Source organism: Mustelus asterias, chromosome 3 (genome assembly GCF_964213995.1).
Source record: "Mustelus asterias chromosome 3, sMusAst1.hap1.1, whole genome shotgun sequence".
NCBI classification, from domain to species: domain Eukaryota; kingdom Metazoa; phylum Chordata; class Chondrichthyes; order Carcharhiniformes; family Triakidae; genus Mustelus; species Mustelus asterias.
The window spans coordinates 15,680,253-15,706,406 of record NC_135803.1 but is presented as its reverse complement, the minus strand read 5'-3'; the positions used below and the strand labels follow the sequence as shown (position 1 = coordinate 15,706,406).

The window sequence follows — 26,154 nt, the reverse complement described above, 5'->3', positions numbered from 1 at the left end:
AACTTATCCATTTTATATCTATTTGTGTCACTGGTTTGTGTATCTTATTGTGGATGTTTCATGCATTCATATGAAGACCCTTTAATTCTTTTCACTACTATTCTTTGCGTGGATCTTATTTGCTGATCCATCGTTACTGTTAAACTCTGTCTCTTCCTCTCCCATACCGCTAGTCCATACCCACATCATTACACTGTTCTAATACCTTGAATTTCTTTCTTTGGATTTCTAAATCTTCTTTCACTCCCACCCTACCTCAAGAACATACTGTAGCAGCTAGAAATGGAGGCTACAGCATCAGATTATTTTGAGGACCACACCATTGCATAACTCTCTGATCATTTGTCGAATAAAAGCTGAACCAAAGAAGCAATATTGAAAAAACCTGGGTTAATGAATAGCTTCAGTTCATTAAATACACTCAATTTGCTAGGGATTCTGGAATTTGAATAACTGTTAGCTGCGTTAAAGAGTGACTGTCATACACGTAATTGAACAAATCACAAGGCATTTGTTTACTCGAATGTAGTTTGGTTGTTCCTTTCAGTTAGATTGCTAGGAAAGAAATGCTAAACTGTTTTTCAATGTTTTTTAAGCACTGTTGACATGCTTGTGGATTGATTGGGGCAAGGTGGGAGCATGCCTGCAGTAAAGAGTTTTCTAAATGACACCTTTGTTGGTGATTACGGAGGAAAGTTGACGTATTGAATCCCATGATTGATTCTGCAGTGGGTATCAACCTTAGATGGGTGGTAACCTCGACTCGGTGGTAGCACTCTGGCCTCTGAGACAGAATGCTGTAGGTTGAAGTCCCATTCCAAAGACTTGATAATAGAAGGTTATGGTGATGGGATTAACTAAAGTTTGGTATGAGGAAGCTTGGGTGGACCATAAGACCAGTTGGACCAAGCGATCTTTTTCTATGCTTTATATTTGATGTATTCTGTTCTTGGATATGGAGTCATGTACAGATCAGGCTGGATAAAAACAACAGATCTCCATCCCCAAAGGTTATTTATGAGCCGTTTGGGTTTTTACAACAACCCGCCTGCTTTCTGGTCACTTTTATTGCTACTAGCCTTTTATTGCCAGGTGTTCAAAACTCTGTTCAAATTCTCGAATTGCCTTGGAGGGATTTGAACTCCTGCCCTGCTCTGGATGAGAATTCTCCATGCTTATTTACTAGTAACAGAACTGCTGTACCACTGTACCCTGATTTTATTCATTGACACCTTGCGACTTAAGTAAATAAGTCTTTTTTATCACAGGAGTGTTCCTCCGAGGAGGCTGAGATGTATTGCTGGGGGAAAGTAGATGAAATTGCAAAAATTCCACTTGTACACTTTCATCTTGATGACTGCCAACAAAAATGAAAGAGGAAGATCATTTTTGAAGTATATTAAGTAGTTCTAGGGCTTATTTTAGTCATCTCATTTCATTTGCTTAGTTTGAAGATTTAGATTAATAAGTCAAAATTTTCTATGGTTTAAAGTTAAATCCTTTTTATTCCCTCTGCAGTTATGCTGTAATCAAAAAAAGTGGATGATTCTCTTTAAGTCTACAACTGAAGCATGTTCTCATGAAAGTAGCTGTAAAATGATAATAATTGGCACGGGATATAGAATGGGTTGCAAGTGCTTTATTTTCATCTTTTGGTCAATTAATCATGTTCAATCATACGAAGGCTCTTTTTTGAAGATGTTTTTGCCCCCCCCCCCCCTATTTCTTATGTAATAGACAAGTAACTTTTATCATTACCAAAGCAACATATGGGTGGCACAGTGGTTAGCACTGCTGCCTCACAGTGCCAGGGACCCGGGTTCAATTCCCGGCTTGTGGAGTTTGCACATTCTCCCCATGTCTTGTGTGGGTTTCCTCCGGGTGCTCCAGTTTCCTCCCACAGTTCAAAGATGTGCGTGTTAGGTTAATTGGCCATGCTAAATTGCCCCTTAGTGTCAGGGCGACTAACTAGGGTAAATGCATGGGGTTATGGGGCTAGGACTTGGTGAGATTGTGGTCGGTGCAGACCCGATGGGCTGAATGGCCTCTTTCCACACTGCAGGGTTCCATGATTCTACATTGCGCAGATGGTGGAAATCCTGAATAAGAGCAGAAAATACTAGAAACCTGAGCAGGACTGGCAACAATTGTGGAGCGAGAGAAAAAGAGTTAACTTTTTAGTTATGTGACCTTTCTGACACAACTCCAGTTGGACGTGTTCCTGGAGGTTTCATGACCCCACTGCCTCATAGAAGCAATCTCTTTCTATTCCTGATTTCCAGGTTTTTTTGCAACAAATAAATGGAAGTATTCAAATCATAAAACACGCTTTTAAAAATAAACCCCTATGATTTTTATCATGGTTGCTCATAACCATTATCCAGATATTTGTCCTTAGTTCCTGGAGACTCCAGGTTAATTCCTAGGTTGACAACCCTAGGAAAGGTTGCCTTGTATAAAACCTAGTATTCCAGACAATGGTGAGATTGCAGAATCTCTGCAGGTGCCCGTGTTTCCTTTTGAAACACAAGGAAATGTACAAAATAAGGTGACATTATTTTTATCACTGTTTTCTCTGGCTCAGACTTGCTCTGCGAAAGGGGGAACTGGCAAAAAAAAAAATCACTAACTAAGGTTAAATCACGTTAGCAAAAGATAACTTTCAAAAGCTAGAAGCTGGTCAAAGAAGAGGTGTAATTAATAAAATTGGGGCAGGACCTTCCAAATCTACAACGATAAGTTCGAGGGCTGCTGATTCATGGGAACTAACCACCCCCTGCAAGATACCCTCCAAGCTCCCCACAATCCTGACTCAGAACCATGTCACCATTCCTTCACCATTGCTGGGTCAAAACCCTGGAACTTCCCTTCCTATCAGGTCTGTGGGTGTTCCTACAACATGTGGACTCAGCAATAACTAGCTTGCTGACACTCTTGGTTCAGCCAGAGCCACTCAGTTCTGGTCCAAATACGGGCAAAAAAAGTACAACACAAGAGGTGAGATCAATGATTGTTCTTGACATCAAGGCAGCATTTGACTGAGTGTGGCATTAAAAAATCCTAAACTGAAGCCAGTGGGAATCAGGGTGGGACTTGGCCCATTGTCTTATCTGCCTTGGGTATGCAACTGCATACCTAAATACTTATGTTATGATGGTCTCTGTCTCCACCACCCTTTCAGGCAGTGAATTCCAGACTCCATTACCCTCTGGGTGAAAAAGATTTTCCTCGCATCCCCTCTAAACCTCCTGCCCCTTATCTTAAATCTATGCCCCCTGGTCATTGCTCAGTCTACCAAGTGGAAAAGTTCCTTCCTGTCTATCTATGTCCCTCAAACTTTTATACATATGTCATGTCCCCCCTCAGTCTCCTCTGCTCCAAGGAAAACAACCCCAGTCTATCTAAATCTCTCTTCATAACTAAAACTCTCCAGCCCAGGCAGCATCCTGGTAAATCTCCTCTGCACCCTTTCCAGTGCTGTCACATCCCTCGTATAATGTGGATTCCAGAATTGCGCACACTTGGAACATGTGAATGCACTGTAGGATAGAATGAATCGAGAATTGTTATGTGAATCTCTAAACTTAGAGGGGTCAGCTTTTGATCCTAAATATTCTTATATTCCTAACTTTTCGTGGTTTTGTAGAATGGTGGACACTAAAAGGCAATTAAAGGGTGCAAAGATTTCAATGAAATAAGTCATTTTTCAGAAAAATATTACGTCAACCATTATTAGAGAACATGTAATCTACTGTAGCATATACTATGAGTCAGAAAATAAGAATATTGCAATGAATAGACATACAAAATCATGAATTTGGTGAATAATAAAAATATGGTAAGCAGCAGGACATGGGTGAGGGATAAGGGGATACGGGTGAATAGACTGATGAAATCATTTGCATTTTAAAGGGAGCAAACAAGGTATTGTGCTCAATAGCTACAAGAATAGAATACAAATATCTGTGATTGAGCTTACTCAGGGCACAGATCTGACCAGAACTGGAATACTGTGTACAATTCCAGTGATCATATCACGAGAGATATCCAGGCAATAGAGAGAATGCAAAGAATGACAAATAAATGGACAATGGGTCTTGGGCATTTGAGTTAACAAGGAGAGGCTGCAGTATCTAGCAATATTTACACGAGATGATGTGGCTTAAGTGTAATCTAATAGTATCCAAGGTCCTAAACACACAGATAAGATAAACATTCATATATAACAAAAAAAAGGATCAAGCTCTCAGAGGCAGGGTGAAAAGATAATATAGATTTAACAACATTCCATGTTGAATGTACAGCATAGACTCCCAAGTGAAGCAGTGGGGTTGTTTGTGTCAGCAAATCAGTGAGAGTTGAAGAAGAATTTAATAAAAATGTTGAAAGGCGAATGAGTTGCATTATGTGACATTTCCTGGGATCGGCCAGATGGTCTGCGCTGGTCTTTTCTGGCTTTTTAAATTCCTTTGTTTTTACAGGTCATTTAGTGGATATTAATGGTCTACCCTAAATGTTTGCGGAAAAGGCTTCATTCAATAAAGCAGTCTCTCTGTGTCAAAAATCTGATGCAATAATTTGTCATCCTTTGTAAACTCTTTAAGTTCAATACCATAAGCACGCTGACACTCTCGCACTGGAAAAAATCAAAACGCTTTGGTATTTGTGCAGCAAATTCTTTTGTCGCCAGAATGTTTATAATCCTGTAGATAGTTACTGATCCTGCCTGTTTTGGATCTCTCCCTTTTTATCTCTCGCTGTTGAAAACACTTGGTAGGCAGGCTTACAGATGCAAAGACACTTTTATCAGAATCCAGTCTCTCAAATTGTTGGCTCCTTTCTCTGGGTCTAGTCCACAGCACTTGTGTGAAAAATAACAGAACCAGAGTTTCTGTTGAACTCTCTTCTCGTGTTTGCCAAACAAACCTTTGGCAGCCTCCCTGATAAAATTTGTTTTCGTTCTTGTTAATTTGTTACTCCAATTTGTGGTCCTCTGAACTATTTCTCCCCTCACATTGTTCACTTTCCTAAATTAAACAGTGCAAGACAGTTTTCTCCCCATTCACTCCAGTGAATGTAGCCTGCTGCTGTTCAATGGATTAAACTCGGTGATGGGCGTTTATTGGCACTGGCAAAAGGAAAAGTATTCAATTATATAGCACCTGCCCATGATCTTTTCCATACATCAGTTACAAGCACACAGTTGGCAGGGCAGAACTCTGCAAGTCTTTGGGAAAATTGGCTGTCCACCAAAGCGCCTTCGTCTCATCTGCGCCTTCCTTGACAACATGCAATGTATAATTTGGCACCACTTTTGCAGTCTCAGGGTGAGAATGAAGTGGAACAGGGCTGTGTTCTAGCCCCCGTTTTGGTATTTTCTTTTCCATGCTCCTGACCTTTGCCTTCCTTGCAAATATGGAAGGTGTTTACCTGCATACTCGACCTGACAGCAAGTTCTACAATCTGTCCAGACTGAAAATGAAGACCAACTAACTGCAATCTGATCAGAGAACTCATCTATCCTGTGCCAATCGCTCACAGAAACTCAGCTACAAAGACTCATAGATCGTCTTTCCTAACCTATAACTTGTTGTGGTTATGCGACAGGGTGTCACAACTTTGCCCTTGATCTCACCATAAGATATAAGAGCAGAATTAGGCCATTCCGCCCATCGAATCTGCTCCACCATTCAATCATGGCTGATATGATTCTCATCCACATTATCCTGCCTTCTCCCCGTAACCCTTGATCCCCTTATTGATCAACACCCTATCGATCTCTGTCTTAAAGACATTCCAATGACCTGGCCTCCACAGATTCACCACCCTCTAAGGAAATTCCTCCTAATCTCAGTTTTAAAGGAGCGTCCCTTCACTCTGAGGTTGTGCCCTTGAGTTCTCGTCTCTCCCACTAGTGGAAACATCCTCTCCACGCCCATTCTATCTAGGCCTCTCAGTATTCTGTAAGTTTCAATTAGAGTCCCCCCCATCCTTCTAAACTCCTTCGAGTATAGAACCAGACTCCTCCACTCCTCATATGACAAACCCTTCATTCTTGGGATCATTTTTGTGAACCTCCTCTGGACTCCCTCCAAGGCCAGCACATCCTTCCTTAGGTATGGGGCCTTAAACTGCTCACAATATTCCAAATGGGGTTTGTCGAGAGCCTCATACAGCCTCAGCAGTACATCCCTGCTCTTGTATTCTAGCCCTCTAAAAATGAATGCTAACATTACATTTGCCTTCCAAACTGCCAACTGAACCTGCATGTTAACCTTAAGAGAGTCCTGAACCAGGACTCCCAAGTCCCTTTGTGGTTCAGATTTCTGAAGCCTTTGCCCATCTAGAAAATAGTCTGCGCCTCTATTCTTCCTACCAAAGAGGATAACCTCTCACTTTCCCACATCGGATTCCATCTGCCAATTCTTTGCCCACTCTTCCGGCCTGTCCAAGTCATTTATCAAATAACATCTCACTGGAAGTGGACAGCAGATTTGATTATCTTGGGTCCATGGTGACAAACAAGCTGTTTCTTGGTGCAGCACTCCATCCATGGATAGGGAAAGCAGCTATTATCTTGGGCTGATTTTACAAACATGGTTGGAATAACATCAAGCTGACTCTTAGGACCAAGGTGCTGGCCCACTAGTGGAAACATCCTCTCCACGTCCACTCTATCTAGGTCTCTCAGTATTCTGTAAGTTTCAATAGAGCCCCCCCCATCCTTCAGCACATGGCATGGCTGTGAAATGTGGATGACTTACCACTATCAACAATAGTGGCTCATAAACTTTCTTCTTTGCTGTTTGTGGTGTGTTCTGGGCATTGCATGGAAGGCAAAACTATGAATATGGCAGTCCCCTCAAAGGTAAATCTCCCAAGCATGTTGACACCCAACAAGCTGAGGCTACTTAGAGGTTTGGCCACGTTCATAGGTGGAAAGGCTGTCACATAACCAAGCATTTTCTATATGGCGAGGTAGATCTTGCCAGAATCCCATTAGGATGCCCAGACTTTGCTTCAAGGATGCTTGCAAAAATGACATGAAGGCCCTTAAACATAGATGATGGAGGAAAATGGCAACGTTATCTGTGGAGCAGCGTTACCTTGGCTATCTGTGCCTACAGTGGCTTGGCAACTGGCGCTGACACTGAAAACAACCACAAACAATGACGCTGGATAACTGCTTCATATGCAAGACTTGTATCAGAACTTGTCGTGACTGGATTGGTCTCTTCAGCAAACGTGCATCATATGAAGATGATGGATTTGATTTGGTACATGTTCATCTTGTGTAGATGGAAGAATGCTGACAACAGGGTCCATGACCTTTTGTTACAACTCAACCAAGGTTCATTTGACAGCATTTTCCAAATCCGTGACCACCTCCACCTAGAAGGATAAGAGCAATAGATGCAGAGGAACACCATCAATTACAAGATCCTCTCCAAGGCACACACCATTCTGACTTTGAAATGTATCACCGTTCCTTCACCATCACTGGGTTGAAATCCTGGGACTCCCTTCCTAACAGCACTGAGGTACCTACACCACATGGGCTGCAGCAGTTCAAAAAGGCAGTTTATCACCACTACCTCAATAACAATTAGATTAGAATTAATACTGGACTAACCAATAGCACCCAAATCCTGTGAACGAGTAAAAGAACATGTGGTAAGATTACAGGATTATCATGGCAATGTTTTTTATTTGGTGTAAAAAGGAGGAATTAAGGGGCTCTGTTCTAAATTCTGCTCACAGCATACTTGGGTAGCTTGATTGTTAAAGATTTAAGAAGGGCCCAGATTATCTATGACACCTACAGTGCCTTTAAGAAAGGTGGTTTAAGCATATTCTCTGCAGTTTGTAAGCAACCCTGTTTTTTTTTGTTATAGGCACCGAGCTGTCCTTTTATTGTTGCCGGAGTTATATAATAGGCTTTTTGTTTGTTTTTAATTTGGCCTAATGCACTGTCCTGGAGTTTATGACCCTTTGAATTGTTGGGGAAGAATGAATGACATGGTCATGGTCAGGTGGTTCCTTCACACACGGATCCAAGGATTCACTTTCAGTTTGGCTAGTTAGAAGCTGTTGGATTCCAGACTGAAAAGCAGTGTTTGTGTATCTCCCCGGTATTGGAAATTTAGCTTTTGATCGCTGGCTGGCTAGTAACTAGAGGCAAGGAGTGCCTCTGTCTGTTGAAGTGGTTTGCTGGCTAAAAGCTAGAGGCAAGCAGTGGCTCTATCTGTATCTCAGTATGCTGGGCGCTACAGGACGGGGAAGTCAGTTTCAATTCTCTATCTAAAGGACTAAGTCACAGCATGTGTTGCAAAGCTGCAAGATCCAGCATCATTTAAGCATACTTATTTTCTGTGCTAAGCTGAAACCGGGTTCTATGTTGGGAAGAATGTTGTGTTGGAACAGTAACTGTTAAGGTTTTTACAGCAACATGTTTTTTTTCTTGTTTGTAATTGGTAAAAGTTATTGCTAATTTTCTATGCGTTAACTGTATTCTTAAATAAACTTTGTTTAATAAAAGCTCCCGAGTGGGTCACTTGAATCATACCTGCTTATCCGTGCCAAAATTTAAAGTGCAAAACTTACGGCCTAGGCTGACTTCATAAAACACCTTGGAGTTTCTGACCTGGATTATAACATGTTTTGCAGGGAATAAGGTGTAGAGTGTTCATACTTGTAGACATTGGCAGAAGCATCTGTTCTGATAATAGACAGACAGTTGGGGCGTGATCTTGCTGCCCTTTCACACCATGCTCCCGCTGCAGCGAAGATGGAGAATTTGGCGACAAACCAAATCTCTGTTCATGGCCAAAAAAGAAAATGCTGGAAAATCTCAGCAGGTCTGGCAGCATCTGTAAGGAGAGAAAAGAGCTGACGTTTCGAGTCCAGATGACCCTTTGTCAAAGCTAAGAGGCATAGAAAGTGGGAGATATTTATAGTGTAGGGTGAGGGAATGAATGTGCAGAGACTTTCCAGCATTTTCTCTCTTGGTTTCAGATTCCAGCATCCGCAGTAATATGCTTTTCTCCATTCATGGCAGTGGGATGGAAAAATCCTGCTGGCATGAACGGTCAGACAATTCCAGCCGTAGTTTCCAAAGTCCTCAGCAGGTGTTAAGAATATCATGATTATCATTTAACTATCTGTTTATTTTCAAGGTGGAATAAAGTTGGGATAGCTAATCAGTATGCCTACTTACGTACCATGCAATTAACACTGCCATGGAAATGGGCCTTGAAAGGGGAAGGGGACATTGGAAGCCATTGTAAAACCAGATTACAAGGTTCTCCTAAAAGATATCCCTGAATTTCAGAAGTGGGAACAAACTTTTTTTATTGTATAATAATGTCACAATGGAAATCTCTCACATACGCGAGCAAAAAATTAAGGTTTCACAATGTTTTCAGGTAGGACATTTTACAGAATTCTCTCACACAATCATTGTGTACATTTGATTTGAATGCGGCTAGATTGCAGAATTGCCCTTTGATCCATGGGGTTACTTTCTGGGCTCCGCACACTGCTGCCCCTCCCCCATCTCACCGCTGCCATTCCCCCATCCCATCCTTACTCCTTCCCCACCTCACCACTGCTGAACCCCTTCTGCCATTCTAAAATATGGAGCTGGGTGGGAAATGGCCCTTAACCAGTAATTAATTGGCCACCGAATTTCTTGGCACTTGAGTTCACTTGTGAAGCTTTCGCCCTGGATGCACGATAGTCGAGTCTATCTTTCTCCCATCAATGTCTATAATTCCATTGTTTGGTTGTATGCTATACTCATTTTGTTATAAAGTAAATTTTCTTGGATTATGGATTTGCAACCAATCTATCCTTCCCGTGTTTGTTTTCCTTAGGTATTGAATGCTCAGCTGGCTGGATACAAAGCTGCCATTGTACACAATGTTGACTCCGATGATCTTATTAGTATGAGGTCCAATGATGGTAAGTAAGCTACTAAATATAATTAAATGCACAATGTGCGATATTTTACGCCCAAATCTATGCCTACTTAGTTGATTTGTTTATTTATTTCTGTGCCGGGGCAGCATTAGCAGTCTGTAGAATTAACTGCAACGAAGGTAAAATTGATCAGGATTCCTGATTCTGATCACTAACCAAGGAACCCTGCTGGACATTCAACAAAGAACAAAGAACAAAGAACAATACAGCACAGGAACAGGCCCTTCGGCCCTCCAAGCCCGCGCCGCTCCCCGGTCCAGGATTGAATCCTGAATCCAGGATCCCCGCCCAATTTTCCAGCCTATCTACATACCAATATCCTATCCACCGAGCTGTCCCTCACAGCTACGATGCTTTGTTCATTACAACCTATTAACTTACCCCCACCCCCCCATTCCAGACCATGTGATCTCCAGGGAGAGGCGAAAACCCAGAGTGAAAAACCCCAGGGCCAATATGGGGAAAAGAAATCTGGGAAATTCCTCTCCGACCCCCTGAGGCGATCGAAACGAGTCCAGGAGATCACAATGGCCCCGATCGGAAAATGCTTCCCAACCCTAGTCATTTCCACTTCCACGAACACCATATGAATTCCCTGCCCCCGAGACAGGTTCCCAACTATCCGCAGTCTCACTCTGTACTGGCACCAGCAAGATGATCGTAGAATGAAGCCTTGAAACGAGAAACCAGGAACAATTAGCCCGCGCCCCTCCCTGGTCCAAACTAGACCACTCTTTTGTATCCCTCCATTCCCACTCCGTTCATATAGCTGTCTAGATAAGTCTTAAACGTTCCCAGTGTGTCCGCCTCCACCACCTTGCCCGGCAACACATTCCAGGCCCCCACGACCCTCTGTGTGAAATATGTCCTTCTGATATCTGTGTTAAACCTCCCCCCCTTCACCTTGAACCTATGACCCCTCGTGAACGTCACCACCGACCCGGGGAAAAGCTTCCCACCGTTCACCCTATCTATGCCTTTCATAATTTTATACACCTCTATTAAGTCTCCCCTCATCCTCCGTCTTTCCAAGGAGAACAACCCCAATTTCCCCAATCTCTCCTCATAACCAAGCCCCTCCATACCAGGCAACATCCTGGTAAACCTCCTCTGTACTCTCTCCAAAGCCTCCACGTCCTTCTGGTAGTGTGGCGACCAGAACTGGACGCAGTATTCCAAATGTGGCCGAACCAACGTTCTATACATCTGCAACATCAGACCCCAACTTTTATACTCTATGCCCCGTCCTATAAAGGCAAGCATGCCATATGCCTTCTTCACCACCTTCTCCACCTGTGACGTCACCTTCAAAGATCTGTGGACTTGCACACCCAGGTCCCTCTGCGTCTCTACACCCTTTATGGTTCTTCCATTTATCGTGTAGCTCCTCCCTACATTATTCCCACCAAAATGCATCACTTCGCATTTATCAGGATTGAACTCCATCTGCCATTTCCTTGCCCAAATTTCCAGCCTATCTATATCCTTCTGTAGCCTCTGACAATGTTCCTCACTATCTGCAAGTCCTGCCAGTTTTGTGTCGTCCGCAAACTTACTGATCACCCCAGTTACTCCTTCTTCCAGATCATTTATATAAATCACAAACAGCAGAGGTCCCAATACAGAGCCCTGCGGTACACCACTAGTCACAGGCCTCCAGCCGGAAAAAGACCCTTCCACTACCACCCTCTGTCTTCTATGACCAAGCCAGTTCTCCACCCATCTAGCCACCTCCCCCTTTATCCCATGGGATCCAACCTTTTTCACTAGCCTACCATGAGGGACTTTGTCAAATGCTTTACTAAAGTCCATATAGACAACATCCACGGCCCTTCCTTCGTCAACCATTTTGGTCACTTCTTCAAAAAACACCACCAGGTTCGTGAGGCATGACCTCCCTCTCACAAAACCATGTTGACTATCGTTAATGAGTTTATTCCTTTCTATATGCGCATACACCCTATCTTTAAGAATCTTCTCCAACAACTTCCCCACCACGGACGTCAAGCTCACCGGCCTATAATTACCCGGGTTATCCTTCCTACCCTTCTAAAATAACGGGACCACATTGGCTATCCTCCAATCCTCTGGGACCTCACCTGTGTCCAGTGACGAGACAAAGATTTGCGTCAGAGGCCCAACTATTTCACCTCTCGTCTCCCTGAGCAGCCTTGGATAGATTCCATCAGGCCCTGGGGATTTGTCAGTCTTTATATTCTCTAACAAACCTAACACTTCCTCCTTTGTAATGGAGATTTTCTCCAACGGTTCAACACTCCCCTCCGAGACACTCCCAGTCAACACATCCCTCTCCTTAGTGAATACCGACGCAAAGTATTCATTTAGGATCTCCCCTACCTCTTTGGGCTCCAAGCATAAGTCCCCACTTTTGTCCCTGAGAGGTCCGATTTTTTCCCTTACAACCCTTTTGTTCCTAACGTATGAATAAAATGCCTTGGGATTCTCCTTAATCCTGTCTGCCAAGAACATTTCGTGACCCCTTTTTGCTCTTCTAATTCCCCGTTTGAGTATTTTCCTACTTTCATTATACTCCTCCAGAGCTCCCTCCGTTTTTAGCTGCTTGGACCTAACATACGCCTCTCTTTTCCTTTTGACCAGTCCCTCAATTTCCCTGGTTATCCACGGTTCTCTAATCCTACCCTTCCTATCCTTCTTTTTTACAGGCACATGCTTGTCCTGTAGCCCTAACAACCGTTCCTTAAAAGACTGCCACATACCAGATGTGGATTTACCCTCAAACAGCCTCTCCCAATCAAGAGCTGCCAATTTCTGCCTGATCCCAATAAAGTTAGCCTTCCCCCAATCCATTCACATATGTGGATCACAGGCGAGAGCAGAATTGAGCTTTGCTGATACATCCTTCCCAGTCAGGTAGCTAGCACACTTTTCCTTTTGGTAATGGGGCGAGATATTCGTGTGCAGTTGGCATATATCTAATTGTGCTTAGAATCATAGAATCCCTACAGTGCAGAAGGAGGCCATTCGGCCTATCGAGTCTGCACCGACCACAATCCCACCCACTCCCTATTCCCATAACCCCACGCAGTTACCCTGCGACACCCCCGACTTTGGGTCAATTTAGCATGGCCAATCAACCTAACCCGCACATCTTTGGACTGTGGTAGGAAACCGGAGCACCCGGAGGAAACTCACGCAGACACGGGGAGAATGTGCAAACTCCACACAGACGGTGACCCGAGGCCGGAATTGAACCTGGGACCCTGGCGCTGTGAGGCAGCAGTGCTAACCACTGTGCCGCCCCAATCAGCAAGGAACAGATGTTTGAAAAAATATATAGGTAGAAAATAATGAACAATACACATGGGTGGTATTTGCTTGAAATGGAATTGCTATACCTTGAAACCTAAAGTATCTGGCTTTTTGGGAAGATGGTGGTCGGGATCCAGTGGAAATTTTTGGATAATTAAGAACCCCATTACAAAATTATAGAAAAGAAATTTAAGAAAACTTACATTTTTATAGTACTTTTAATGTAGCAAAGCACCCCCCCAGAAGTGTTATCAAGCAAGTTTTGACACTGAGCCACAAAAGGAGGTGCGACAAATTTTGGTTAAAGAGGTAGGTTTTAAATAAATATTGGAATTTTTAAAATGATTGTTTTTCATAAATTTGGGGATTAAGGGAATGGGCAAAATCACTTGATGTTGAGAGCAACTATGGGCCAACAATTTAGTGTGCAGTGGAAAGATGAATAAATGATACACCGAGTTACATTGAAGAGCATGTGGAAAATACGGAACATGGAAAAAGATCTTAAGCATTGCGCATTTCTGACCACTGTATGAAGATACATGCAGCTTTTTGTTCGTGCGTTACAATAATGAAAATCCTTGCCCCTTTCAAGGGCCTTGCTCATAAAATCCATAAAATCGACTTTTACCTTCAAATATGGGCAAAAGAATGTAACTGAAGTGTTGCTGGGAGGAATTAATGGTGTGGGGAATGGTACACAGAGATTTTGTTTAAAACTGGCAACATTAACTTGTGCTAGTCTCCTGATTGCTGCAAACATCCTTAGATATCTGATACCATAGATAATTGAGGTTCCTTTGTCTGTTTCACTAAATATTGGGCCAGCCATGTCAATTTATCTTCGCCGGCCATTATTTTATCAGCTACTGTTTGGATTCTTCTTCCTTTTTCTAATTTAGTTTTTCCCTCCTTTAGGCCATTTGGCCCAACATCACTCTTCATTGAGAGTAGGCAGATGACACACCTTTGCTTGATATACTTGTCAACAATGACTAGGTGGCACATAATCAAGTTTCAAGATAACCCTCGTGCTATGCTTCCAAAAAACATTTTCTTTCTTGCCCTCCATCCTGCCCTTGCTGTGGAGAAATGACCAGCCACTGCTCAGCATCATCTCTTGATGGCACAGCTGAGGTTAGAACTTCCTGTATTCATTGTAAATGTAAACCTACATTGCAACAATCAAGGCAACCATTTTTGAAACTGGTGGATGCGCATCTTGTTTGCCAGGCGGCATGATATGTGGTGGGGAAAAATGGATTTTATGATATATCTGTCGCTTTCCCTGACCCAGGGTGCAAACGCACTGTAAGGATAGCATTGGTGCCAAATAGTATCACCTGTTCTAGTTCTAGAGTGTAAACATGGAGTAGGGGCTTGGCCAACTCTGGAGCAAAGTGGAATGAAATTTGTTCCTCATTAAATCACAGTTCACTAATTTGAGATTAAAGTTTATTGATGTATATTTATTGTGGCAGTTCATTAGTTACTGTGTACCGTCAGGTTCATGTATGTAAGCATGGCACATGAGAATACATCAAGGTAGATCCTTCTTAATGGCAGTGTTGAATTTACAGAGTCATGGACTTCCCCAATTTATTGTTTTGTTACCAAGAGCAGTGAGTGAACTGAAGTAAAATTTCCAAGAATTAAACAAATTGGCCACTTCACTCTGCGCATATCGTTTTTATGGCCCCAATAGGATTGTAGTGTTTCAAATATCTGGGAACACACATAGACCAGAAGCTAAGCTTCACAGAAAACACAGATTATATTTTTAAACAGGCTAATCAGCAACTGTTTTGAATCAGAAAACCGAAAGGGTTTGGAGTGAGTCAAGATGTTTTAGAGAGGGTATACTCTGGTAGAGAGCATCCGAACATTGAGCATCACAGTCTGGTATGGTAACCCGAGTGTGAAATGTGAAAATAGAGTCCTAAAGGTTTACAGCATGGAAACAGGCCCTTCGGCCCAACTTGTCCATGCCATCCCTTTTTTTAACCCCTAAGCTAGTCCCAATTGTCCGTGTTTGGCCCATATCCCTCTATACAATAAGCTGGCCAGAATTGTCAAAACTGCAGGTAAAATCATTGGTAGACAGCAGACAACGCTCAATAGCCTATTTAATGACACAGTTTAGAGGGGCTCAAGGGATATAGGGGAAGGCAGGATCAGCATATTGAATTCGATGACCAGTCATAATCGAAATGAATGGCGGAGCAGGCTCGAAGAGCCGAATGGCCTACTTGTATTTTCTTTTGTTTCTATGAAAGTTCAGGCCATCATTGGTGATCCCCCTCACTCTTTATATCTTGAATTTGAAAGTCTCCCTTTGGACCGGCACTTTAGAATGTCTATTGCCAGGAAAAATTGAGTCTTTTGTTCCCAGTGCTATAAACTTACTAAATAAGATAATGTAAACTCAACCCATTGCTTTTATTTGTTTTATTTATTAAACTGCAGTAAATGCTTTGATGGCAGAGTGCAGTTTGTATGGTATGGATGTATGTTATGTATATATATATATATATAATATATATGTGGACATGAAATATTCACTATTTTTAACGAATGATTCTATGAATATATGGTATACTGGAGGTGAAGCCAAAGAGACATTTCCACTTTCGGGTAGACAAAGTTCTATTGTATTAAGGTAATCTTGTTGCATAATTTACATAGTCATTTTTATCTATGTTTATCCCTATGTCTTTGAATCTTTGTGTATTCAGATATTTATGTGACTCTTATTTAAAGACTTTTGCAATAACATTGTTCTAGTCCTTGGAACTCTGTACTAGATACTGACTGCTCCTGGAGAAGAAAGAACATTTAATTTTTGTTTTATTCATACTCTGTAATCCTACTCCTAATACGTTTTTCTTGCCCCAATCATGTGTTTTCCCACACTCATTGTCATACTTTGCCCTGAACTTTTAAAATGTCCTTGCAACAGAGAAACTTGTATTGTATAAAATGCTTGGCATGAGTTGAGGGAGAGGGAAATAGAACAGCAAATGGTAGCAAAGCTGGGTCATGTTTCCTTTTTCAAATTTAGAAAAATATTGTACATAAAGGAACAGAGCAAGTTTAAATACCATTCCAAGCTTATTTTGGTCTTTTAAGAAAATGGTAATCTTTTGTTTTAACATTAAGGGATTTTACAATATTTGTTGGAATCTGATACAAGATTTGGCAAATTATGTTTAAACTGCTGGATATCAATATCTTTTAAAAATCCCCCTCATGTAAAAGGGAGGAAAATGCCCTTTTTATCACTTTACATAATTTAAATAAGAACAGAAATTGCTGGAAAATCCACAGATCAGACAGCATCTGGGGAGAGAAATAAAGTTAACATTTCAGATCAAAGATCTTTCATCAGAATTCCTGAGTATCTCCAGCAATTTTTTCTTTTTATTTCAGCTCTCCAGCATCCACTTTTTTAATAGCCTGTTTTTAAAATTTATGTGATGTGAGCAGTGCTGGCAAAGCCAGTATTTATTGCCCATCTCCAATTGTCCTTGAAAAGATGTTCGTGAGCCACCTTGATCCGTTGCAACAAACCTGTTGGAGTTTTTTGAGGATGTAACCAGCAGAATCGATGAGGGGGAACCGGTGGATGGGTTAAATTTAGATTTTCAGCTTTTTTTGAGGTCCCATGCAAGAGGTCCTTTCCAATTCTGAATGATGTGTCTTGGAAGGAAACCTGCAAGTGGTTGTATTCCCATCTATCTGTTGCTGCTGTCCTTCTAGGTGGTAGAGGGCACAGGTTTGAAAAATGCCGTCCTAGGAGTCTGTGAATTGCTGCAATGCATCTTGAAGATGCTGTCAGTGTTCAGTTTGAGGGAGTGAATGTTTAAGGTACAGGATGGGTCACTGAGGAAGGGGATGCTTTGTCCAGGATGATGATTTTCTAATAGCTTACTTTTGGGTTTGGTAGTCAATGTGGTTGTGACTAGGACAATAGCCTGCTGTAAGATTCTAGAGTTTGTGACAAGAGGCTTTGATATATTAGCAGTATCTGTTCAAAATCAGTCCCTGTTTAGTGCAACTCTGAAACCTAGGTTACATGCTCTTTTACCCGTCTCCCCTTCATTCTAGCCAAGAAAATTCATGCATGGATGTCTCGCACTTCTACATGCTGGTTAGTTTTAATTTTAATATAAACCCAAGGCCAATTCTGCCACCTGCAGTCAGTTTGAAAATAATATTTTAGAAAGTTTAAATATAAAAGTTTGCTTTTCACTAGTTACAACAGTACTAACGACTATCTTGCACCCCAACCTGTTCCATAAGAAATTCTTAAACAGGAACACCCTGAAGGTAGTTTCCCCTCAGTCTACTGAGATTGAACCAAGACTATTGCACGATGAAGTGTTTTTTTATAATTACCTTGATGTGCACCATTGGCTGAGATTCCACAAAGTATAGGTTTCTAGACCCATATCATTTTGCACTGTGATAAATGCAGAGAGAGTGGTGAACAAGGTTGGTGAGCTGCAGGTGCAGAGAGCCAAATGGGAATATGGTTTCATGGTAATAACTGAGACTTAGCTCAAAAAAGGATGGCACAGGTGCTAAATATTCCCGGGTACAAGGTGTTCAAGAAAGGTGGGGAAGGAAAGAAAGGCGGGCTAGCTAGCAGTATTAATTAGGGAGAATATTGCAGTGTTGGAGAGAGGATATCTTGACGGGGTCAAGGACAGAGTGCATTTGGATAGAGCTAAGAAACAATACAGGTGCCGTTACAGGACTGGCTACATTCTATAGTCACCAAGTAGTGGGAAAGATAGAGAAACAAATTTGTAATGAAATTAATGAGGTACCGAAACTACATAACTGTAGACCTGGGGACTTTAATTATCCCTAATGTAGACTGGGATAGCCTTGGTGTGAAATGCAGACAGGAGGAATTAGGAAGGAGGCATTGTTGGGAAGTGAAGTGGATCAAGTCTCAGCAGCGGTCAGAGTTGTGGTTGAGGTACTAAATCAGTATTTTACATTTGTCTTTACCAAGGAAAAGGTTGCTGCCAAAGTCACATAGAATCCCTACAGAGTCATAGTAAAAAAGTAGCTAGTTGAAACACTGAAACCAAAAGAGAAAATGCTGGAAAATCTCAGCAGGTCTGCAACATCTGTAAGGAGAGAAAAGAGCTGACGTGTCAAGTCCAGATGACCCTTTGTCGAACAGACCCTGCTGAGATTTTCCAGCATTTTCTCTCTTGGTTTCAGATTCCAGCATCCGCAGCAATTTGCTTTTATTTAGTTGAGACACTGTCTGGATGGGCCAAAAATTGATAGAGCTATTAGAAAGGTGGGCTGTCCTTAAAAGTTGGGGACTGGATCACAAGCATCTGAGGATATTGAGAGGAGTAAAGGTGGAAGTCGCAGAGCACAGGACTCTGAAGAAGACTCGTACGGACTTGAAAAGTTAACCTGTTTCTTTCTTCACAGATGCTGCTAGACTTGCTGAGTCTTTGCAGCATTTTCTGTTTTTACCCCAAAGAACCCTGTTCAAATCTCAAATGCGCAATGAAACATAGGATAGTGGGATTAGCCGTTCTTGCACAGAGCCAGGACAGACATGATGGGCTGAATGTCCTCCTGCTGTGCTGTCATCATGCTATGATTCTATATTTTATATTCTGTTAGCTATTCTGTTTAATCTGCTACATAAGGCATCGCTTCTCGGCCTTTTGGCAAAGATCAAGTGTAGTATCGACATGCTGTGCTTGGTTGAAGTCATTAGGTTGCATTTTAGCTTCATTTGAAGCAATTTTTAAAAGCAGCATCTCGGCCTTTTGGCTAAGATGCAAATGAGATCAAGCCTTGGAGGAGGTGCAATGCCTACTCCAATCAGTTTGGATCATGTAGATCAAGCCCAAGACAGGAGGTGAGAGCCCTGTCTTGTCAGCTTGGATCGGGAATGTCTCAACTTGTTGAGACTCTGAATTGGACTTGATTTGATTGAATTGGAATTTAATAAAATGTGGTTATGATGGTACCAAGCTTTGAAAACTGTTTCTGTATAGTTTTGTTTTACAGATTATGCATACAAAATGCTTCCATATATAAATTTCACAGGAGTGTAAGATGAAACTGCCATATTGTTTTGGTGAATTGGTGTAGGTTAATTAGATTCTGTTTTCTCAACAATATACAAGAAAAATACATTTTTGAAAGTGTAACATTTTAATATTTGAAATATCTTGATTCGCAGTCTTGCTCCCTCATCTTTCCAGTATTTAACATCTGTAATGTAACTGGGGTCAATTTAAACTAGTTCATAATGATTTCCTTGCTGCTGCTAGCACAAAGACTTTCATTTACATGTTTGACTCTTTTATTTAATTTTATTTATAGTTTGTACCTCATGTTTCCCTAGCAGTTCTTGGTTTTACAGATAATACAGTAAAGTCTCTGTTATGTCATGGTCCCTGTTAAGACGAACATTGTTTATGCCTCTATTAAGCCTTTATAGTGTACAGAAAAAAATCTTTGGGATTTGGGGAAAATAAACCTGACCTCAGGTTTGTGCAGACAACTATTCCTGTTCTGAAACTCTCCCTGTATAATGTGTGCTCCCACAGTCCAAAGATGTTCGGGTTAGGTGGATTGGCCATGCTAAATCGCCCGTTAGTGTCAGGGACTAGCTAGGGTAAATGCTTGAGGTTATGGAGATAGGGCCAGGGTGGGATTATGACCGGTGCAGACTTGATGGGCCAAATGGTCTCCTTCTGCACTGTAGGATTCTATGAACCCATTGCAACGCCCAGGGAGAAGCTTGCAGTGTTGTAGCATTTCTGGTGTTTTAGGAAACAGGCAAAGTATTCTCTTGAGTGAAGAAAGCTTTGTCCTATTAGGGTGGATTTTTGGACTCTGAAGCTATCAGAAGTAAAATAAAATTGATGCTAAAGTTTGGTTGTAAATGTTTGCATTAGTGGGGCATGTAAGAAAGGGGAAGTGGAGGAATATTTGTAATGTGCTTAATAGCTTGTACACTTGCTCTGAGAGTCAGAGAATAATTAGAAGTTTGGCATTATCAAAGAATTAATTGAGTTTCTAGAAGAGAAAATGCTGGAAAATCTCAGCAGGTCTGGCAGCATGTGTAAGGAGAGAAAAGAGCTGATGTTTCGAGTCCAGATGACCCTTTGTCAAAGGACTCAAAACATCAGCTCTTTTCTCTCCTTACAGATGCTGCCAGACCTGCTGCGATTTTCCAGCATTTTCTCTTTTGGTTTCAGATTCCAGCATCTGCTGTTAATTTGCTTTTATTAATTGAGTTTCTATCCTAATATTCAATTATTTTATTGTAAACGCATGGTTTTCGCTGAGTTCTCACAAAAATAACAAAAGCGCTTATCTTTTGCCAATTTGAACCTCCATGAGTTTATCCAAAACTCTGCTGGCTGTGTTTTTGCTCGTACTGAGTGTTGTTCACCCATCACAACTCTGCTTGCTGATCAACTTTGGCTCCAGTTTAAACAACACCTTGATTTTTAAAATTCTCATCCTTATTTTCAAATCCTTCTAAGCGGCCTCAACCTCCCTTTCCCTGTCATTTCCTCCAGCCCAACAACCCTCAGATATCTACACTCCTCTAATTCTGTCATCTTAAACATCCCTAATTTTAATTGCTCCACCATTGGTGGCTGTGCCTTCAGCTGCCTAGGCCTTCAACTCTACAATTCCCTCCCTACCCCTCCACTTCTCTCTCCCCTCTTCTCCCCCCACCCACCCCCCAATACCCCTCCCTTTATGACACCTATTGACCAGGTTTTTGGCCATCTTCCCAAATGTTACTCTGTATTTCTTTTTAAAATAACACTGAAGTGCCTTGGGCTGTAAGTGGCATAAAGTCCAACAGGTAACTTAGAAGATTAAGAGTGTTGAGGTTTCACTTTGCACATTACGGCTATAATGTAAATACAACTTGTTGTCTGACTTGATGGGACATCAAAACAAAGTGAAATGCTTGACCTTGGAAGGTGGAGTCTCAGTTCTCTTTGTCGAGTTGAAGCTTCATACCCAATTTACACAGCAAATATGATTTTAGTTACACCAGCACTAAACTTACGGACTGTGATGTACCATGCAAAAAAAACACAGATTTAGTGTCCTAATATTACCAGCCTCCCTTATGGTAGGAGCTGTGTTGGGAGGAATTTGAAAGTATGGAATAATGTTTTATAGCGCACGGTAATTCTAACCCTAGTTTTAAAATGTACGTACTTTCTGGAAATTGCGGTTTTACCATTGAGATTCCCCCTACTTTGTTTTCTTCCCAATTAATTCCTTCTAACTTCTTTCTTTTAAAATCCACTTCTTATTTAATAATGCAGCCATATAACAAATCATAGTAGTGAGAATAGAAGAAAATATTTTGTGGTATGACTTAAAAGGATTGTTTCTTCGCCTTGTAAATTCCATTATGTCTTGTGTAAAATTGCAGGATAGGTCCAACAAAGCTTCATACCATATTTGGTAATGTCATACTTTATGATGAACCTTGATCATAACTGATTTGGTCCCAACTGCTGTATTGTGTCCATTTCTGGGCCTTGCAGTTTACAAAACAGATGAAAGCTTTAGGAAGGATGCAGAGAAGATTTACACGAATGGTTTCATGGATGAGGGATTCGAGTTGCGTAGATTGGAGAAGCTTCTTGGGTTGTTCTCCATAGAGAAAGTGATTTGATAACTCTTCCATTTGTAGAACCAGAGGATGCAGGTTTTTATCAAAGTGCTTGGTAAAAGAAACAACAAAAGAATAAGGAAAACCTTTTTTTAAACAGTGAGTTACGATGTTCTGGAATGGACTGCCTGAGAGAGTGTTGGAGGCAGATTTGTGGCTTTTGAAAAGGGATTGGATAAATAAAGGAAAAAAGAAATGCAGGGCCATGATGAAAGGATGGGGGAGTGGAACTAGCTAAATTGCTCTGGCAGCGAACTGAGGGCTCAATAGACTGAGTGGCCTTCTGAGATATAACCATTGTATGTTTCTATGTTCCATTAAAGCCTGTCCCCACACATGGCAGCTGGAACATCTTGACGACGCGCTTCCCTCCCGCTCTCCCTAGCAATCCTGTCTCCTGGGAGAGGTTAAAAAAACTGCTCAACTCTAGATATTTGTAATTATTTTCTCCACAGGTTCTTAAAGAATGATTTCCTTACTAACCAAACCATGATACATTGATTTGTCCAACGACCTTGGTGTTATCCTGCTTTTTGGCTGACACATTGGAGAACCAGTAAATGAGCAAAGCTATCCAAAAAAAAATATGCCCAGGCAGCGGCTTGTTTGACAGTCTCACTCTTCACCAATCAGCTTTCCAGTTCCTCTAAAATAACCCAGGAGCGGGAGAGGGAATGGCCACAGTAAATTAATATCAGCTTTAATTCAGTAATGCTAGTTGAATGTAGTTTGTCCAGATAATTCATCAATTATTTACACAGAATGCATTGCCAGATTGTACCTGACACATTAATGGTGAAGCTGCAGCACTCAACCTTCTATTTTAAAAAAGTGATTTACAGAATTATCTTCAGTTTTGGTCCTATGGTTTTTACAGATATTTTTAAATTATCTGGTCATATAATTGATTCATCAGGTAAAACTTGGTTCAACTGTGGCTGGTATTACAAAATGCATTTAAGAATTTCAACCTGCGCTTACATTCTCTCTAAAGACAGATTCATTAAAGTTAAAGTTTATTTATTAGTGTCACAAGTAGGCTTACATTAACACTGCAATGAAGTTACTGTGAAAAACCCCTAGTCACCACATTCCGGCGCCTGTCCGGGTACACTGAGGGAGAATTTAGCACGGCCAATGCACCTAACCAGCACGTCTTTCGGATTGTGGAAGGAAACCCACACAGACACGGGGAGAACGTGCAGACTCCACACAGACAGTGACCCGAGCCGGGAAACGAACCTGGGTCCCTGGCACTGTGAGGCAGCAATGCTAATCACTGCCACCGTGCGGCCCCTTCATTACCTGAATTGAGTCGAGCTCCTCGGGAATGGAATTTGTTGAAATGTTCATCCATTGGATATTTTCCTTTTCCTTCCAAGTCCTATTTATTCCCCCTCTCAACCACTTTGAGTTACCCTTCGATACACGTGCTTGTTCTGATGCTTTGGCAGTTGAATGGAACATAAGGAATGCAAATGTATTCTCCTCCAGTTCTCTTCTCTAGTTTCTCACTTGAAAGATTCATAAGCTTCATTTAACATTTTACCTTTTGTCCAGTTATAAGATCAGTACCAAATCAAAAAGTATGCATGTTTGATACTCCATATGAACTGTACTGTAGCCATCTTCTAAATAATGGAATGAATTAAATGGCTGAAGGAGTGGTTCTACTGAACTGCTGGAAAGCTGGTTGTCAAAGCACTCCTATGATTCAAGATTCACTACAGTGGGCTTCCATTGTATAAAGTCATGGGAGGAATATAATACCCTCATCACCCGTGAAACTGACTAGGAGGTGGGAGGGACTGCTCAATCAAGCAGCAAGGTGGAGTGGAGAACCCATCACCTTCCTGACTCTTCCCGTTCCCCACCTCCTCCAGTTAAGTCTAGGATCTGGAAGGTTGAGGTTTGCCTACCAGCCCCGAGGCCAATTCATGACCACTTGAGAGCTTCATCCCACTGTCTTTAGCCCCTCTTCTACCATGCCATGTGGGCAGTCCATCCAAAGATTTGGGGGTGGGGGTCTGGGATGTGGGAGCTCCCTATGCCTAACTGTGGTAAGGGCTGACTCCTTGGAAAGACCTGACCCTTCAAACTGAACCCTCACTCCAAACCCTTTGTCTGATCTGCCTGACTGGCCCCAGGAATGCAGCCCCACTTACCTGGATTCTGGGGCCTCCAATGCTGTTCTTCCTCCGAGGCCATCTGCAGTACCTGCATTGGCCATTACTCTTGGTAGCGCTGCTGGTTCTGAAGAGTTGGATCCGTGTTCTGAAGGCCCCAGGAACCCTGCAGCTCAGTGCCTGATTGCGATTAAATTCCATCAGGAGTCCCAAAATGTCCCTGGTGGGGTTGCCACCAGCTTTCCAGCAGTTCAGTAGGACCACTGCTTCGGCCATTAAATTCATTCCATTATTTAGAAGATGGCTATCCAGTATAGTTCAGATATTTTGTCCCATATTCAGCAATTTGAATTAGTAATGATGGTTCTCTGAGGGAAATTTAAAGCCTTGGAGCAACCTTTAACTATCTATACTTTCCCAAAATAGGGGTTACTGTGGTGTATATTTTTTGGTGTAAAACTTTTTTGAGAGTAACTAATTTAAGGAAATAAAAACAAAATATTGCAGATCTGGAAATCTGAAATAAGAACAGAAAATATTGGCTAAACTCAGCAGTTCCGGCAACATCTGTGGAGAGAGAAACACAGTTAATGTTTCAAGATCTCATAGAACAGTCATATTGACTTGAAACATTAACAAGTTTTAAGGGATTAATTTATTATGTTTTGCCATATCAGCCCATGTGGCTGTACAACAAAGTTAATGAGGTGGAGAATTGAAAACATTTTTATACCATTGTTTAAAACATATGACTACATTTAAGTTAACTGACAACATGCCTTTAAAATGAATTATAATTGCTTTGAGGTGGAAAAAGTCATAGAATCCATAGAATCCTAGTGTGAAAGGAGGCCATTCGGCCCATCGAGTCTGCACCAATCACAATCCCACCCAGGCCCTGTCACCATAACCCCATGCATTTACCCTAGCTAGTCCCTCTGACACTAAGGGACAATTTAACATGGCCAATCCACCTAACCTGTGGGAGGAAACCGGAGCACCGGAGGAAATCCACGCAGACACGGGGAGAATGTGCAAACACAGACAGTGACCCAAGTCGGGAATCGAACCCAGGTCCCTGGCGCTGTGAGGCAGCAGATCTAACCACTGTGTCACCGTGCCGCCCCTGTCATCATGTGAAGTTTTTAATAGGGGAGAAATTGTTTTGCTCACTGAAATAACATAACTGGGAATTTTTTTTTGTCAAACTACATGATGGATGCATGAGTAGGAGTATGATCCTGAATTCTCTGGGAGAGTGGGTTGGAAGTAAGGTAGCATGTAGCACCAATTCTCCAGCTCAGCCTGGGATTTTATATATGTGGTCATGAGTAATGCGATCATTCTCACCAGTGAAATATAAATAAGTATTTCACAGCTCTTCCTTCACACATTCTATTGATAACATGATTGTGTGAAATATCGTATTAAAGTAGGAACTTCATTAGCCACTAACAGCGGTTAAGGTGTTGTGACGTCAGTAGCTATTGTGAATTAGAATTTTTTTTTTAAGTCGAGGCTTTGTCCTTGCAGCCTTCCTTTACTGCTCCATCCCAAAGAGTGGCTTCCTTCTCAGGGAAAATCCTACTCCTCCACATATCAACTTTCAGTCTTCAATCCCACCAAACACCAACAGGCTCTGTTGCTCTGATCCATTATGCAGCACTTTTGTAAGCTTCAATGTGTCTGCATGGCTTGTCACCTCAGTTCTCCAAAAGAGGTCCACCATGGTATTATCTGTACGAGCGCAATCTCCACAGCAGTCACGACAATACCAATTTGATTTGATTTATTATTGTCACATATATTGGGACGTATTGTTTCTTCTGCGCTATACAGCATGTTTTAAAATGTTGTAGAAAAGTATATGAGATGTAACAAAATTTATGATGGCAATCGTGTCAGGATGTAGGTCATGTCAGGTTGTAGGTCGTGCCTCACAAACCTTATTGAGTTCTTTGAGAAGGTGACCAAAGAGGTGGATGAGGGTAAAGCGGTTGATGTGGTGCATATGGATTTCAGCAAAGCGTTTGATAAGGTTCCCCACGGTAAGCT

General features: G+C 41.7%; 1 protein-coding gene and 1 non-coding gene across 3 annotated transcripts in view; both read left to right on the top strand.

Moving 5' to 3' along the window:
* Positions 1-26,154, top strand: part of rnf13 (ring finger protein 13) — a 236,351-nt gene that overhangs the window by 123,619 nt on the left and 86,578 nt on the right. For both annotated transcript variants that reach the window (XM_078205312.1, XM_078205304.1), the window contains one exon: positions 9,876-9,963. In XM_078205312.1, the coding sequence (XP_078061438.1) occupies positions 9,876-9,963 (88 nt within the window). The remainder of the gene's footprint in view (positions 1-9,875; positions 9,964-26,154) is intronic.
* Positions 18,959-19,150, top strand: LOC144491934 (U2 spliceosomal RNA). Its single transcript, XR_013497517.1, has one exon. It is a non-coding gene; the product is annotated as a U2 spliceosomal RNA (small nuclear RNA).